Below are 15,741 nucleotides of genomic sequence, written 5' to 3'. Positions count from 1 at the left end.
TGACCGCACGCGCCCTATAGCAAACCTTCCCCACCCCCCACCCCCCAAAAAAAAGAGTCTTTGGGATAATGGAGAATACGAATTACCTTCTAGCCCTGGCCTGTTGGCACCTGTGGCCTGTTGCTACCTTTTCCATCCACCAGAGGGCAGTGTTCCACTCTAACAGTAGGCATCCCCATAAGGTCTTCCTTTTCTAATTCTTTTAAAAAATATTTTATTTGTTACAGAGCACCTGCAGTCACTAGAGAGAGAGAGAAAGAAAGCAATGGAAAGTGAAAAAGCATCCCCGGGGGCGCTGGTCACACCACCATCCCTTCTCCATTCTCCTCTTAGGATGTGCACACACGTGCCCACCATGTTTTTCAAGCCCCTGAGTCCAGGGCTCAAATTGCACATTTAGCTATGTGGGACGCAGCTGCCCTAAGCTGGATGAGGTTCCCTTTTAAAATCCTAGCATCTTAGCTTCTGAAGCGACTTGACTACATGCATTATCTCTGATGTTTTCTACCCTTTCATCGAAAAAGGTACCCATCACCACCCAAAATGAGTCTGTTACGCACAAACTGGTTTGCAGCCTACAATGAAAATAGTACTGCTAGGGGGGCGGCAGGTGGCATGGTGGTGAAGGGCACATGGTCGACCGCGGTTTGAGTCCCAGACCCGGCAGCTTGCTTTCTCACTTTCTCTTTCTCTCTCTCGCACTCTGTCCATCTCTATTCAAATTAAAATAAATCAAGTTAAATAAAATCATTATTTTTACAAGAGAAAATTAAAGATATATATATTGCTGGGCTGGCCCCATAGTCTAGCGGTTAAGGAACCAGATCCCACCTGGCTGACCACAGTTTAGACCCTAACCCCAGCAGCTTGAAGAACATGCTGGGCCCATGTGCATGCATGTGTAAGATTCCAGCAGGCTGGAGACAGGGAGGAGAGGGATTGTGTGACCATGCCCCATGGGGGGGGTGTTAGTCCTTTCAAGTGTATGTGCACTCTCTCTCTCTCTGGTGACTGCACGCGCCCACTGGCAATTTAAAACAAAAAAGAAAAAGAAAAATATTGCCTTAAAGTTTCTTTAGTCTGAGACCCTGGACAGTTATAGTTAAGAAGATGTAGGGTTAGAGAGGGAACCTGGCCAGTCACTGCAGGACTCGGGACACCCACGTTTGGAGCGAGGGTATACTAGGATGGGCTCCAGGGCTTCCGGGCTTTTTGTTGTCATAAGTTTTTGCTATAGGGCACGAGTGTTCTCTGAAGAGATACAGCGATAGGGAAAGTGAGAAGTCACCCCCTGGTGGCGGGGGAGGGGGGGTGATGGCCACACCACCATCCCTTCTCCTCCGTTTTCCTCTCAGGATTTTGGGCACGCACGTACATGTGCCTGGCGTGATTTTCAATCTGCTGGTCCAGGACTCAGACTGCTGTCGGCCATGAGGGAGTCCAGCACTTTAACCACTATGCCACCTGCTGGCTCTCAGAGCTTCTGGCTTCTAATTATTCATTGTTCCTTGCCCTGGAGGTCATATTTAAGATTTTCTTAGTAGGCAGTGGGGCCAGCAGGTGGTGTACATGGCTGACTGTGGTCTGAATCCCCGAGTCAGTGGCTTGAAACTCATGCCAGGTACGTGTGCATGTGTACCCGAAATCCTGACAGGAGAATGGAGGAGAAGGGATTGTGGCGTGGTCATCCCCCTGAGGGTGATTTCTCACTTGCCCTCTCTCTGTCTCTCTCCAATGAGTGCACAGGCCCTATGGCAAAAACTAAAAAAAAAGGTTTAAAGATCCCAGGGACATTGCTGCTGAGTATCTAGTGCTCAGAGAAGCCACGGCCACAGGATGTGTGTGTGTGTGTGTGCTCACACACCTGCACATGCGCTTCCCCAGGCCCTAAGAACAACGCTGCAGTGACGTCAGCTCACTGCGGACCTCTGGAAGCCGGGCCCTGTGAAAACCCCTCACTTACAGCAATCAGGTGGGCCTGGCGTGGCATGCTCTGGGTGATGGCCCAGAAACCAAGCATTAACCCTGTCAGCAGTCGTGTAAACTAAAGAGGCAGGAGACCGGCCTCTGTCAAAGGTTCTGAAATGCAGGTGGTGCCGGCCGGTGGCACCCGGGTTACACAGTGCTCTGCCCTGCTGGGCCCTCATGGGAGGCCGCTGTTTTTGCATCCTGAGGTCTCCCTTGCTGCTGTGTGCACATGTGCGTGCCCGTGTGCATGCCTGTGACCGGCGTGGCCTAAGGCTGGGGGTGGATTGTGGCTGGAAGATGTTGGGGGTGCTGTCTCTCTCGCGCCCCCCCCAGAAGAAATACATATATAAAACGTTAATGCAGAACTAAATGAAGGTAGAGTTTTCACGTGGCTCCACCCTCGCTCTGCAGAATGCGTCTGGGAGAACGTTCGAGATCGACTACAGGCGGGACCGCTTCCTCAAGGACGGCCAGCCCTTCCGCTACATCTCGGGCAGCATCCACTACTCCCGCGTGCCTCGCTTCTACTGGAAGGACCGGCTGCTGAAGATGAGGATGGCGGGGCTGAACGCCATCCAGACGTAAGGGGCGGGCACGTGGCCCACGCTGCAGAGGGTGTGGCCGCATTTCCCCAGTGCAGTCCTTTCACTGCTCAGAAAGGGGAGCAAGTCTTGGGGCCAGTAGGTGGCGTGATGGTTAAGGTGCTGGACTCCGGCGTGGCTGACCATGGTTCCAGTCCTGGACCTGGTAGATTGCTTTCTCACTTTCTTTCTCTCTCTCTCTCTGCTCTAGTCAAATTAAAATAAAATAATGAGTAAATTAAATAAATAATTATTTAATAAAAGAGAAAGAAATGGGAACAAGTCCACTCCAGTGTGGCCTCTGGGAGGGCTGTGAGTGGACTGGGCCTTCTTGGTGTCATTACAACCACTTCCAGTCCTGAACCTTGAAATCCTAAAATGAAAATCAAGGCATTCAATTTAGCATTCGATTTAAAGACCGAGAGAGGAGGCCGGATGGTGGTGATAGAACGTGATGCTGGGGGTGGGGGTGCAGCAGGTGACGTGGTGGTTAAGGTGCTAGATTGCACATGGCTGAGTCTGCAGTTCAAATCCTAAATCTGGTGGCTTGAAAAACACACCAGGTGCATGTGTGTGTGTGTGTCCAAAATCCTGAGAGGAGACTAGAAAAGAAGGATGATCTCTCAGTTCCTCTCTCTCTGTGTCTCTTTGTCTCTCTCTCTGGTGAGTGCATGTATCCTATGGCAAAATCTAAAACAAAACAAAGCTGATACTATGTAAGACTGACCCCATGAAAAGGCTCTGGGTTCATTTCCAGAGTTCTCCCCACTCCTGGCAGCCCTGAGAACCCTGGGCACGTTCCTGCCCAAGATCTGGAGCTGACGGAGGAGGGAGTGGGTCTTTGTTTTTGCTTTTTTCAAGTTTACACTTTGTTGAAATATTTTCTCTTTCTTTATATAGTTTCCATAAAGATTGATTTAAGAGGGGCCAGCAGGTGGGGTGGAGGTTAAGTGCACTGGACTCCCTCATGGCCAACTGCAGTTCAAGTCCCAGACCTGGCGAATTGCTTTCTCACTTTTGCTCTCTGTCTCTCTCACACTCTGTCCCTCTGTGGTCAAAATAAAATAAATAAAGTTAAATAAAATAATTCTTTAGAAAAGATTAATTTGAGAAACTTTTAAGTTAATAGACCATCATTTATATGTATCTCTCTTTTTAAACAGCTTTTAAAAAATAATTATTTATTTAATTGTATTTATTATTATTTTTTAATTGGACCAGAAAGAAAGCAGGAAAGTGAGAGAAAGGCAGGAAAGCCACCAGATCTGGGACTCGAACCGCGGTTGACCATGTAGGAGTCCACCACCTCAACCATCACGCCACCTGCCAACCCCTAGCTTTTTTTTTTTTAATTTGTTTTCAGAGGCATGTACAGTCACCAGAGAGGGAGAGAAAGAAGGCACTCCCCACCTCCCAGTGGGGCGTGTGGTTATGCTGCTAATTATTCTCTTCCATTTGTCCATCTTGTCAGGATTTGGGGAACACACACACACACACATACATGCCAAGCGTGTTTTTCAAGACACTAGGGTGGTGGGGATTTGAACCATGCGGCCTCCACCTCCCACTGTACCGTGCTCACCCACTGTGCTATAGGCTGGCCCTAAATGTAGTTCTCTGTCAAAATCCAGAGTTAGATGGGAATGGGCATTCTCGGTGGGTCAGAAACGCCAACATGTCCCATCGCGTCTGACTCTGACTAGCTGGGTAGCTGCCGTGAGAACTAACAAGGCCCGAGAAGCTGCCCGAGGGAAGGTCTGTGGACCTGTGGGTCTCTCTTTCTGTGGACGCCCTGCAGAAGATCTGGATCTTCTCAGCTATTTCCCCTTACCTTCCCCAGAGCACTCCTAGCCAATGATTTATGCCAAGTATTCATAGAATTACAGTAAGTGAAAACCGTGACTTAGCAAACAGACGGGCATGTGTCAAGATTCTGTTTCATTCATTATGGAGGGAACGAGCCAGATGGTAAAGCCGATGCAAAGGAGAATTTATGGAAGGGAGGTTTATCTAGTCAGCCCAGAAGGGCATGCTGAGATCGGTTTATCTCAGAGGGCCAGCTCGGTGGTGCAGGGGTGCACCTCCCAAACAAAGCCAGATCCATAAGGAAGATGACAAGTTCAGCTCCCTGGTCGACCTGCACAAGCTATGATCATGAGACCTAACTGGCCATGCTAGCCTCTGTCTCGTACTCTGTCCTCCATTTCTGCGTCCCGTTAGGTTTGGGGCACACATGCATGTACACGTGCCTGGTGTTTTTCAAGCCACCAGAGCCAGGAGTTAAACCACGACTGGCCACGTAGGAGCTGGCTCCCTTAACCACTAGGCTTACCTGCTGCACCATGGGGCTGGCTGCTTCTCCGCCGCCCCAAAAATTAGTCTTTAGAGCTCAAACTGGTGGATATCCTAAAAGGCAATGAAACCTAACCTTTGGAGTTATCTTCTCTATATTACAAACGATATCTCTGCCAGGCCAAAATCTGCAAATTAATCTCTAACTTCAGAGTCTGTCTTGGAATTAAAGTCCCTGATAAGTCAGACACAGTGTTCGCGCGGAGATGGAAAGAAGTTTGTGGGCCCGCTGAGTCTTCCAATATGGTGTGGGGAGGAAACACAGTCATCCTCTGGCCTGCCTTCCAAGTTCTGGATGATTTTTTTCCTTTCTTTTTCCTCCCCTCCTCTCCTTCCCCTCCCTTCCCCTCCCTTCTCTTCCCTCCCCTTTCCTTCCCTCTTATTCATGGATTTATTTATAAGCTCTCTATCCTATTCCATTGGTTTTTATGCCTTTTTAAAATGCCAATACCATGTTATTTTGGTTACTATCATTTTGCACTATGTTTTGAAGTTAGTCAGTGTGATGCCTCTAGTTTTGTTGTTTGCTCGGGATAGTTTTGGCTATTCAAGATGTTTGGTGCTTCCATGTTAATTCTAGGAATTTTGTTTCTATGTCCATGAAAAATGTCATTGAAATTTTGATAGAACAGTATTAAATCTATAGACTGGGGTAGTATGATCATTTTAGTGATGTTAATTATTCCAATCTATGAACATGGATTATCTTTCCATTAACTTGTGTCCTTTTCTATTTTGTTTTTTCTTTCCTTTCCTTTCCCTTTCCCTTCCATTCCCTTCCCTTCCCTCTCCTTCCCTTCCTTTCCCTCCCCTTCCCTCCCCTCCCCTCCCCTCCCCTTCCCTTCTTTCCTCTTCCCTTCCCTTCACTTGCCAGAGAGCAATGGAGGGAGAGGAGAGAGCACCCCTCAAGGGGCCATGACCTTGCTGCCATCCCTTCTGTGTCTCTTCTTCCTGTTGGGATTTTGGGCACACGCATGTGCCTAGCATGTTCTTTAAGCTGCCAGTGCCAGGATTCGAACCACTACCGGTCATATAGGATTTGGCTCCCTGAATCACAGGGTTTGGGGCTGGCCCTTGGATAATTTTTCTTAACCAAGCTCTTCCCACTCTTCTTCCCCATTACCAGTAGTCCTAAGGAGGCCCCTTCTCCCACCCCCCTCGGCTGTCAGGTATCCAGCAAGCGCTTTGTGTCTTGGCAGGTACGTGCCCTGGAACTTTCATGAGCCCCAGCCAGGACAGTACCGGTTTTCTGAGGACCATGATGTGGAATATTTTATTCAGCTGGCTCATGAGCTGGGACTGCTGGTCATCCTGAGGCCTGGGCCCTACATCTGTGCCGAGTGGGACATGGTGAGTGTGAGGCCGGGCCGGCTAGCAGCAGGGGTCAGGGCATAGTAGACCCCAGTGCTGAGCTGTGACAACCCTGGTGTCTGTAACTTCAGCCAGGTGCTCGGGCCACGAGGAGCAGGGACAGGTCAGTGCATGAGTTCTCCCCTCGATGGCCACTCGCAGAACTCGGTTTCCTTGTCTACACAAACCTGTGAATAATCTGCTTTGTGTGCTTCACAAGGCAGTTGTGAAAAAGGCTTTGAGTCTCAGAGCACTGCATGCAGAACGATGTTGATTTTTACCGCATCCCATGTCTGGGGTCTCTGAAAGTTACAAACCAGAAAGCCCAGCTCAAATGCCTTTCCCCCTGAAGCTTGTCTTCTTTTCCATCCCTGCGAATAGTAATTTCTCTCTCTCCTGAGCCCTAAAATGGCCATTATCATCTCTTCGGTGTTCTCCCCCTCTCTCTAGGGGGGATTACCTGCTTGGCTATTAGAGAAGGAATCTATTGTTCTTCGCTCTTCTGACCCAGGTAAGTTGTTACAAATGTCTTGCGAATATATGAAAGCTTACCATGTTTATATCAAAAGGGCCAAGCGTTTTTAAAGCCGGGGAACTTCTGCCCAAATACCGTCGTAACTATAGTGAGTGTCTGAGTTCTAGCCCTTGTCCACTGCAAAACACCAGGCGTTGAACCTGGAAGAAGTTAGGTGCTAGCGAGCTATTGCGTTGTCAGAAAAATCATGATGCGTTTTCGCATAGAAAGAATAAAATATGTCATGGCTTTTCCATCAACCTGATATTTAACCAGATCTTGCTATACACTGGTAACCCTTTGAGCTGGCATTGTGCCCTGTCTGTGGTTGACCAACCGACTTCAATACTTTCCCTTTCTGTGTACTTAGATTAAACAGCAAGTGACAACACCCAGCTCACCAAAATGCTGGACGCACTTTCTGGGATGTCATCTCTGGATTTCTTGGTAGTTAGAGCACCTTGTCTTTTTTTTTTTTTTTGCCATAGGGTACATGCATTCGCCGGAGAGGGAAAAACAGTGGCAGAGACAGAGCGGGAAAGTGAGAAGTTACCCACCAAATGGGATGGCCACGCCACAATCCCTTCTCCTCAACCTCCTCTTGAGATTTTGGGCGTACATGCATATGCTTCCTGGGCGAGATTTTTCAAGCCTTTGAGTCCAGGACTCGAACTGCTGTCAGTCATGTGGGGTGGGAGTCCAGCACCTTAACCACCACGCCGTCTGCTGGCCCCTTCCCTCATCTTTTTAAACCATTCAGATATTCTTTAGCTGTAAACCCTGATCAGTCAGAAGGTCACATTTTGCTGTATTTCTATCTTCTGAAGACTTCAGTTTCTCTTAGGGTTGGTGGTGATGGTGGAAGTGGTGTTGGTGAAGATTATTATAACAGTAGCTAATACTGGTTAAGTTTCCCGTATTAAAGGCTAGTGTCTTATGCTATGTATGTAGTTCCCTCTGTATCTAGTATATTATTTGTGTATATATATTTTTCAATTCTATGTTTATGTAATTCAGCAACATCATGAATTCTTTCGGCAACATTATGAAGCCTGTATTTCTGTTATCCATATTTGCCAATGTAAATGTATCATTTACTAGAACTCAGTTTTAAAAATAAAAAAAGCCTAGGGACCATCAGATGGCATAATGGTTATGTTGCTGGACTCCCATGTAGTTGACCATGGTTCGAGTCCTGGATCCAACAGCTTAAAACTCAGGCTGGGCGCGTGTGCTTGCATGCCCAAGTTCCCAAGAAGAGACTGGGAGAGAAGGGATTATGGCATGGCCATCTTCCCTGGGGGGTGATTTCTCGTTTTCTGTCTCTCTCTTTGTCTCTGGTGAGCACACATGCCCTGTAACAAAAATCTCTCAAAAAAAAAAAAAAAAAGAAAAAGAAAAAAAGAAAGAAAGAACAAGGAAAAGCCTGGGTGTGATTGAGAGAGGGACATGGCTTTCTGTCACTCTTCGTGTGCGTTTGGTAAACATTGGCTGGACGCAGCCTGAGTTTCAGGTTCACGCCCTATGGCGAGGGCAGATCCCAGGCATACTGGCCCTTGACCATGACTGAGTTCAGCTGAGCAGACGGCTGCCTTGCAGGACGTTTGCTGAGAATAGCTGCCCATTTTCGGAGCTCCTTATAGACACTGGTATACCCTGATCTCCACTGCCAGCCCCAGCATAATAAGGCTGCACTGGTGTCTTTTCGTAGTAAGAAGCGTGCAATGATGCTTAGCCTGTCCTGTCTTCCAGATTACCTTGCAGCTGTGGACAAGTGGTTGGGAGTCCTTCTGCCCAAGATGAAGCCCCTGCTCTATCAGAACGGAGGACCAATTATCACAGTGCAGGTAGCCATGGAGTTGAGCATGGGCTGGCAGTTGGGGGGAACTTCTTTCTTCTCCTTTTTTAAAATTTTCTACTTTTTTTTTTCTTTTTCTTTCGAAGAGGTTTTTGCTATAGGGTGCGTGCGCTCGCCAGACAGACAGAGAGAGACAGAGAGACAGAAAGCGAGAAATCACCCCCCAGGATCACGGCCACGCCGCAATCCCTTCTCCTCCATTCTCCTCTCGGGATCTTGGGCACGCACGCACAGGCGCCCGGCGTGAGTTTTAAGCCACCGGGTCCGGGACGTGAACTGCGGTCGACTACGTGGGAGTCCAGCGACATAGCCATTACGCCAACTGCTGGTCCCGGGGGAGTTTCCATCTCATGACATTATACAAATGATGGGTGGGAGCAGATGTGCATCTCGTAAGTCTGATTCTTTAAGAAGTAATGCTGCAGGGCCAGTCCCACAGGGCAGCAATTAAATACTGTACAGAGGACAGTGGATCCCACGTGGCCAACCAGGGTTTGAGTCCTTGCTCTGGCATCTTGAAAACCATGCAGGTGTGCACCCATCCATGACCAGAATCTAGAAGAAACGGAGAATTGGAGGAAAAAAGGATTGTGGCACCAACAGGCTGGTCATAGAGGGTGACTGCTCTCTCTGTCTCTCTGTCTCTCTGTCTCTCTCTGCTTCTCATGCATGTGCCTTCTGGCAAAATAAATAAATAAATAAAGCGGCAGGTGATGCTTTTATTTAATTGCCTTTGGGGAGGCATGGCTTCATGGATTTTGGAATGCCTGCTGTGTATCAGGTTCTATGCTGGCTGCCCTGCACGTACTACTCAGTTCTCCAAACCACATTTTTTTTTTTGGGGGGGGGGAGAGGTTTTTGCTATAGGGCGCGTGTGCTCGCCAGAAATACAGAGAGAGACAGAGAGACAGAAAGTGAGAAATCACCCCCCAGGGGGGACGGTCACGCCGCAATCCCTTCTCCTCCATTCTCCTCTCGGGATCTTGGACACGCACGCACATGTGCCTGGCTTGAGTTTAAGCCACTGGGTCCGGGACTTGAACCGCGGTCGACTACGTGGGAGTCCAGCGACATAGCCATTACGCTAACTGCTGGTCCCACTTTCTTTTTCTTATCTGGGTGGTGGGGAAGGGTGGTAGAAGGAAAGTTTTGTGGGTTTTTTTTGTTTGTTTGTTTTTAAGTTTTGCTGTAAAGCATTTAAGTTTTGCACTTACCAGAAAGAGTCAGAGAGAAAGAGGGAAGAAAAGTGAGAAATCATCCTCCAGGGGCGATGGCCATGGCATGCTCCCTTCTCCTCGGTCTCCTCTCAGGATTTTGGACACATATGCACTTGTGCCTGGTGTGATTTTCAAGCTGCCCGGTCAGGGACTTGAACTGCAGAGTCAGCCTTGTGAGATCTGCCTTAACACCATGCACCATGCACCAGATGGGCCCATGTAGAAGGAAAGCTTTTTGCCAAGTTGGGTTTTTTTTTTGGAGAGGTTTTTGCTATAGGGCGCGTGCGCTCGCCAGAGAGAGAGAGACAGAGAGACAGAAAGTGAGAAATCACCCCCCGGGGGGATGGCCACACCACAATCCCTTTTCCTCCATTCTCCTCTCGGGATCTTGGGCACACACACACACGCGCCCGGCGTGAGTTTAAGCCACTGGGTCCAGGACACAAACCACAGTCTTCTACATGGGAGTCCAGCGACATAGCCATTATGCTAACTGCTGGTCCCCGCCAAGTTGGTTTTTCTGCTGGTCCCCGCCAAGTTGGTTTTTAGAAAACTCAGTTCTTTTTTTTTTTTTTTTTTCCTTTTTAATTGCCAGAGGGATGCATTTACTTGCCAGGGGGAGGGGAGGAAAAAGTACTTCGCAGTGGGGTGTGTGCTGGAACCATTTCTCCAGCCCATTGGGATCTGGATGTACACATACATGTGCCTGGTGTGTTTTTCAAGCCACACGGTGCTGAGATTTGAACCACAGTCGGTCAGGCAGGGTGCAGCTCCCTTAACCACTAGGCCAAGGGCCAGCCTTGAGGTCTGAGCAAAGGAGATTTTTCTGGCAGTTGTTAAGCGAGCCCTGCCATCTCAGCGGATGCTTAGACACTTTCCCCAGTCAGAAGCTTACAGTAGATAGGCTGCGTTGGGATCCCTCATTCTTCCTTCCTGTTTTTTCATGTGCAGGTTGAAAATGAATACGGCAGGTACTTTAGCTGCGACTATGACTACCTGCGCTTCCTGCAGAAGCTCTTCCGCCACCACCTGGGGGACGATGCGCTTCTGTTCACCACCGATGGAGCACGTGAGAAATTACTACAGTGCGGGGCCCTGCAGGGCCTGTATGCCACCGTGGACTTTGGGGCAGGTGAGCATGTGTAGCGACAGAAAACACAGCTTAAAACAGCTTTTCACTCAGGCGATGACTCCAAACAGCTGGTGTGGCGTGGGCAGAGCGAATGAGATTGCTAAGATCTCCGTTTATCAAGTAACGGGTAAGAGAGAATAATTGCATCCCTCTGTGGCAGAGGTTATTTCTTTTCTTTTTCTTTGTTTCTATAGAGCGCGTGCGCTCGCCAGAAAGACGGAGAGAGACAGAGAGATAGAAAGTGAGAAATCACCCCCTAGGGGGGATGGCCACGCCTCCATCCCTTCTCCACCGTTCTCCTCTCAGGATCTTGGGCATGCACGCACATGCACCTGGCGTAAGTTTAAGCCGCCGGATCTGGGACTCCAACCACAGTCGACTACACAGGAGTCCAGCGACGTAGCCATTATGCTAACTGCTGGTCCTTGTGGCAGAGGGTAATTGTATTTCAGCCTATAGAACAAGAGCTTTGAGGGCAGCTTCATTTTCAGTGCTCATGGAGTAGCCTGGAACCTGGAGGACTGACTGTATAATATTCCGCAGTGTATATGTGCCACATCTTTTTAATCCATTCCTCACCCAAGGTGAGGAAGGGGGTGACCAGTCACATTTGGGAGAAGCTCATCCCTGAAGCAGCTGGCTTTCAGGCTCAGTGCCTGGGTGTTCAGCTTTGCTGCTTTTCACTGCTTGGCATATATATGAAAACTTTTTTAATTGCTAGAGGGCATATATACTTACCAGAGAAAGGCACAGAGAGAGGGGGAGGAAGAAAACACCCCCTAATGGGATATGGTCATGCTACAATCCCTTCTCCTCCATTTCTCCATCCTGCTGGGGTTTTGGGTATGCATAGACATGTACCCAGCATGTTTTTCTTTCTTTCTTTTTTTTTTTTTTTTGTAAGTTCCTTATTTTTTCTCTTTTTTCTTATTTTTTTCATATTTAATCACTGTATATCTTAACAGCATTTTTTTTCATATTTAATCACTGTATATCTTAGACTTCAAAATGAGTTTTCTCAGCATGAATACACTGCATATTAGTCGAGTCAAAGATATTACCATACACATTATTATCAACAGATATTTTTCAATTTTTGTGTCCATGAAATGTTCTGCCTTTTTCCCCCTTGATGCTCTCTCTACCTGCTATTGCCCACCCCCCCACACACTGTCTCTAGTATCCACAGCTGCTCTCCATGCTTTTATATCTTCTAATCTTTCAGTTTCTGCCATAGAGTACAGACATTTGGTATATAGTAATAGTCAATGGGGACATACAATGTCTCTCTTTCAGAGTTTGGCTTGCTTCACTTTGTATTAAATCTTTCATATTTACTTACTTTGTATCAAATGTGAGGATTCATTTTTTATGGCCGTATAGTATCCCACAGTGTATATGTGCCACACCTTTTTAATCCATTCGTGTGTTCTTGAACATTTGAGTTGAATCCATGCCTTAGCCCTTGTAAATTCATTAGGTTCTACAAAGGGGGTTCTACAAATGTGAGATCTGGTTCCCTTAACTACTAGGCCACAAGATTTGTCCCCAGCTTCCATCTTGGGAGAATGTTCAGGGCTATGCTGTGACCATAGGGAGCGTTGAATTCGGTTGCTGGCTAGGAGACCTTGGGCTGTCGCCCCTGGGTGCGGAGATCGCTCTCTATCATCTTTCATCATTACTCCTAACACTGTGAACTGTGACAGCTGGAAGTGGTTGCCAGATGCTATAAAAATTGCTGGAACCAGTAAGTAGCATAATAGTTATGACACTAACTCCCACGTAGTCAAATGCAGTTCGAGTCCCAGATCCAACGGTGTGAAACTCAGTGCCCAAAATCCCAAGAGGAGAATAGAAAAGGCATTGCGATGTGACCATCCCCCTGAGGGTTAATTTCTTGCTTTCTGTCTCTCTGTCTCTCTCTCGTGAGCACACGCACCCTATAACAAACATCTCTGTAAAAAATACATTTGCCATACCAGACCGATTAGTGCTGGGTATACTGCGGAGGTTCTACAGGTGAGAGTTCTGGATGGCAAGCAGTTTGGGTAGAGTGCTTCTGTCCATGAGAAGTGTTAAAAGGGTCTTCACTTAGGCTGAGAATAGTTTGCATGAAGGATTTGACAACTAAATGCAGTGTGTGATTCTGAATAGAATCTCGGACTGGCCACTTTTTCTTTTGCAATGAAGGATATTGAGACAGTTACACTCTTTGAGTAAAACTTTATATTAGATGATATTGTATCAATATTAATTCCTGATTTTTATAATTGCATTGTGTTTATTTAAAGGATGCCCTTGTTCTGGACCAGGTAGGTGGTATTGTGGTTAAGGTGGCTGAATCCCACATGGCCAACTGCTCAGTTCTGGTCCAAGACCTGGCAGCTTGAAAAACACGCCAGGCGCATGTGCGTGCATGTGAAAATCCTGAGAGGAGAATGGAGGTGAAGGGATTGCGGTGTGGCCATCTCCTCTTGGGGAGGAGGGTGCTTTCTCACTTTCTCTCTCTCTTATTTTCTCTGTTTCTCTCCTCTGAGCGCACATGCCATAAAGCAAATAAAACAATAACAACAACAAAAACCACCTTTGTTCTTAGAGACTACACATTGGAGTATTTAGGGTAAAGGGCCACCATGTCTGCGACTTCTAAAATGGCTCAGGAAAAAATGTATATGTGTGTGTTTGTGTGTATATATGTGTACGTGCGCTTGTGTGTGTGTGTTTTAAATACTTTTTTTATTTAATTTTTATTTATTCATTCATTTTTTTTTTATTTGACCAGAGAGAGAAAGAAAGAGAGAGGGAAAACGAGAAAGCAAGCCACTAGGCCCAAGACTTGAACCATGGTTGGCCACGAGGGAGTGTTCAGAGCCTTAACCACCACGCCATCTGCTGGTCCCTTGTGTGTGTGTTTTTAATTGCCATAGGGTTCATGTGTTTGCCAGAGAGAGATACAGAGAGAGGGAGAAACACCCCCCACCCCAATGAGGGGAGGTCATGCAATAATCCCTTCTCCATTTCTCCATCCAGACAAGATTTTGGACATACACGTGCCCAGCATGGTTTTCAAGCAACCAGGGGTGGGACCCATAGTTGGCCATGTGTGACCTGGCTCCCTTAACTGCTAGGCTACAGGGCGGACCCAGAAAAACATGTATGTGTTTTTATATAGGGAGATAAACGATAAAGTAAACATGGTAAAATGCTAAATACTGGGGAATTCAGGTGAAGGAAACATGAGAGTTCTATTCTTACAGTTTCTTGTAAGTTTGAAATCACTTCAAAATAAAAAGTTACATGAGGGGTGTCTTTAAAAAGATCATGGAAAATGTCTATGACGAAAATCTAGCTATGCATAGATTTCAGAAATTGTTTTTGTACTACAATAAAATTTTAACTTAATTCCATTATTTTCTGTGAACTTTTTGAAGTTCCCCCGCACTCATACCAAGAAACAAACAAACAAACAAAAAGCTAAACCAGCCCTTCAAGTAGCATGGAGACTCAACTGTTCTCCCTTCTGAGGTGTGAGATGCCGTGTTCATTGCACATGCGACGTGTGACCCTTCTGGAGAGGGAGTTTGAGGAGACTGACAGGTGGAATTAGATTGAAGTTGCATTTTTTTTCCAGAGAGATTTTTGCTATAGGACGCGTGTGATCACCAAAGAGAAACAGAAAGTGAGAAATTCCCCGAGGGGGCATGGCCACACCGCAATCCCTTCTCTTCCATTCTCCTCTTGGGATTTTTGGGCACGCACGCACACGCGCCTGGTATGAGCTTTAAGTCACCAGGTCCAGGACTCAAATTGTGATCAACTATGTGGGAGTCCAGCGACATAACCTTTACACCATCTGCTGGTACTGAAGTTGCGTTTTTAAAAAATGTGGCCAGAGGGTGTGTGTGCTCATGAGAGAGAGACAGAGAAAGAGAGAGAAAAGGAGAAAGCACCATCCTCTTGGGGGATGGTCACATTGCAATCCTTCCTCCTTCATTTCTGCATCCTGTCGGGGTTTGGGGCACAGACCTGCCCAGCATGTTTGTTTTTTAAACCACTGGAGCTGACCGTGTTGTAGGCCATGTGGGATCCAGCTCTATTAACCAGTAAGCTGCAGGCTGGCCCTATAGTTGCATTTTTAGAGTTTTCTCCATGTTACTGAAAAAGAGAGAACTGATCTTAAGTGACTTGAGTGTTTCTAGAAACGTGGTCCATTGCTCAGAGCATTGGTGATGAAATAACTCAGCCACCAAGGGCTGCAGAGGAAGTGGCCTGCCGGTTTCCTCCTGTTTTGGCACAGTTCCCATTGCATGATGAAGAAAGAAACAGTGTCCCCTGTCTGGAGGCATGAGGCACGCACAGGGGACTATCAGGAGTTTGTTGTAAGCATTACTCGTATGCGAGGTGAAGGTGTGATTGCTCCTGCTGGGAGCGGAAGACACACCACCCACACGCCAGGCCAGTGTCCTGGGGCAGGTAGACCTGAGGCTTTTGCCAGCTTCAGTCAGTTGTGTGCGTGTGTGGTGGTTAAGGCACTCGACTCCCACAGTTTGAGTCCTGGACAGGGCGGCTTGAAAAATCACACCAGGCGCATATGTGTGCATACCCAAAATCTCAAGAGAAGAATGGAAGAGAAAGGATTGAGGCATGGCCACCTCACAAACCCCCGGGAAGGGGGTGATTCCTCACTTTCCCTCTCTCTTGATCTCTCCAGATAGCACATGTGCTCTGTAACAAAAATCTAAAAAAAAAAAAAAAAAAAAAAAAAAAAA

General features: G+C 47.2%; 1 protein-coding gene across 3 annotated transcripts in view; it reads left to right on the top strand.

Moving 5' to 3' along the window:
• GLB1 (galactosidase beta 1) overlaps positions 1-15,741 on the top strand; it is a 93,225-nt gene that overhangs the window by 12,705 nt on the left and 64,779 nt on the right. For all 3 annotated transcript variants that reach the window (XM_027769651.1, XM_027769650.1, XM_006171953.2), the window contains exons 2-6: positions 2,380-2,549; positions 6,101-6,251; positions 6,702-6,762; positions 8,518-8,612; positions 10,792-10,972. In XM_027769651.1, the coding sequence (XP_027625452.1) occupies positions 2,380-2,549; positions 6,101-6,251; positions 6,702-6,762; positions 8,518-8,612; positions 10,792-10,972 (658 nt within the window). The remainder of the gene's footprint in view (positions 1-2,379; positions 2,550-6,100; positions 6,252-6,701; positions 6,763-8,517; positions 8,613-10,791; positions 10,973-15,741) is intronic.

The sequence above is a fragment of the Tupaia chinensis genome, unplaced genomic scaffold (assembly GCF_000334495.1).
Source record: "Tupaia chinensis unplaced genomic scaffold, TupChi_1.0 Scaffold150166_1, whole genome shotgun sequence".
NCBI classification, from domain to species: domain Eukaryota; kingdom Metazoa; phylum Chordata; class Mammalia; order Scandentia; family Tupaiidae; genus Tupaia; species Tupaia belangeri.
The sequence above is the reverse complement of the archived record's forward strand: the minus strand, read 5'-3'. Positions and strand labels throughout refer to the sequence as shown.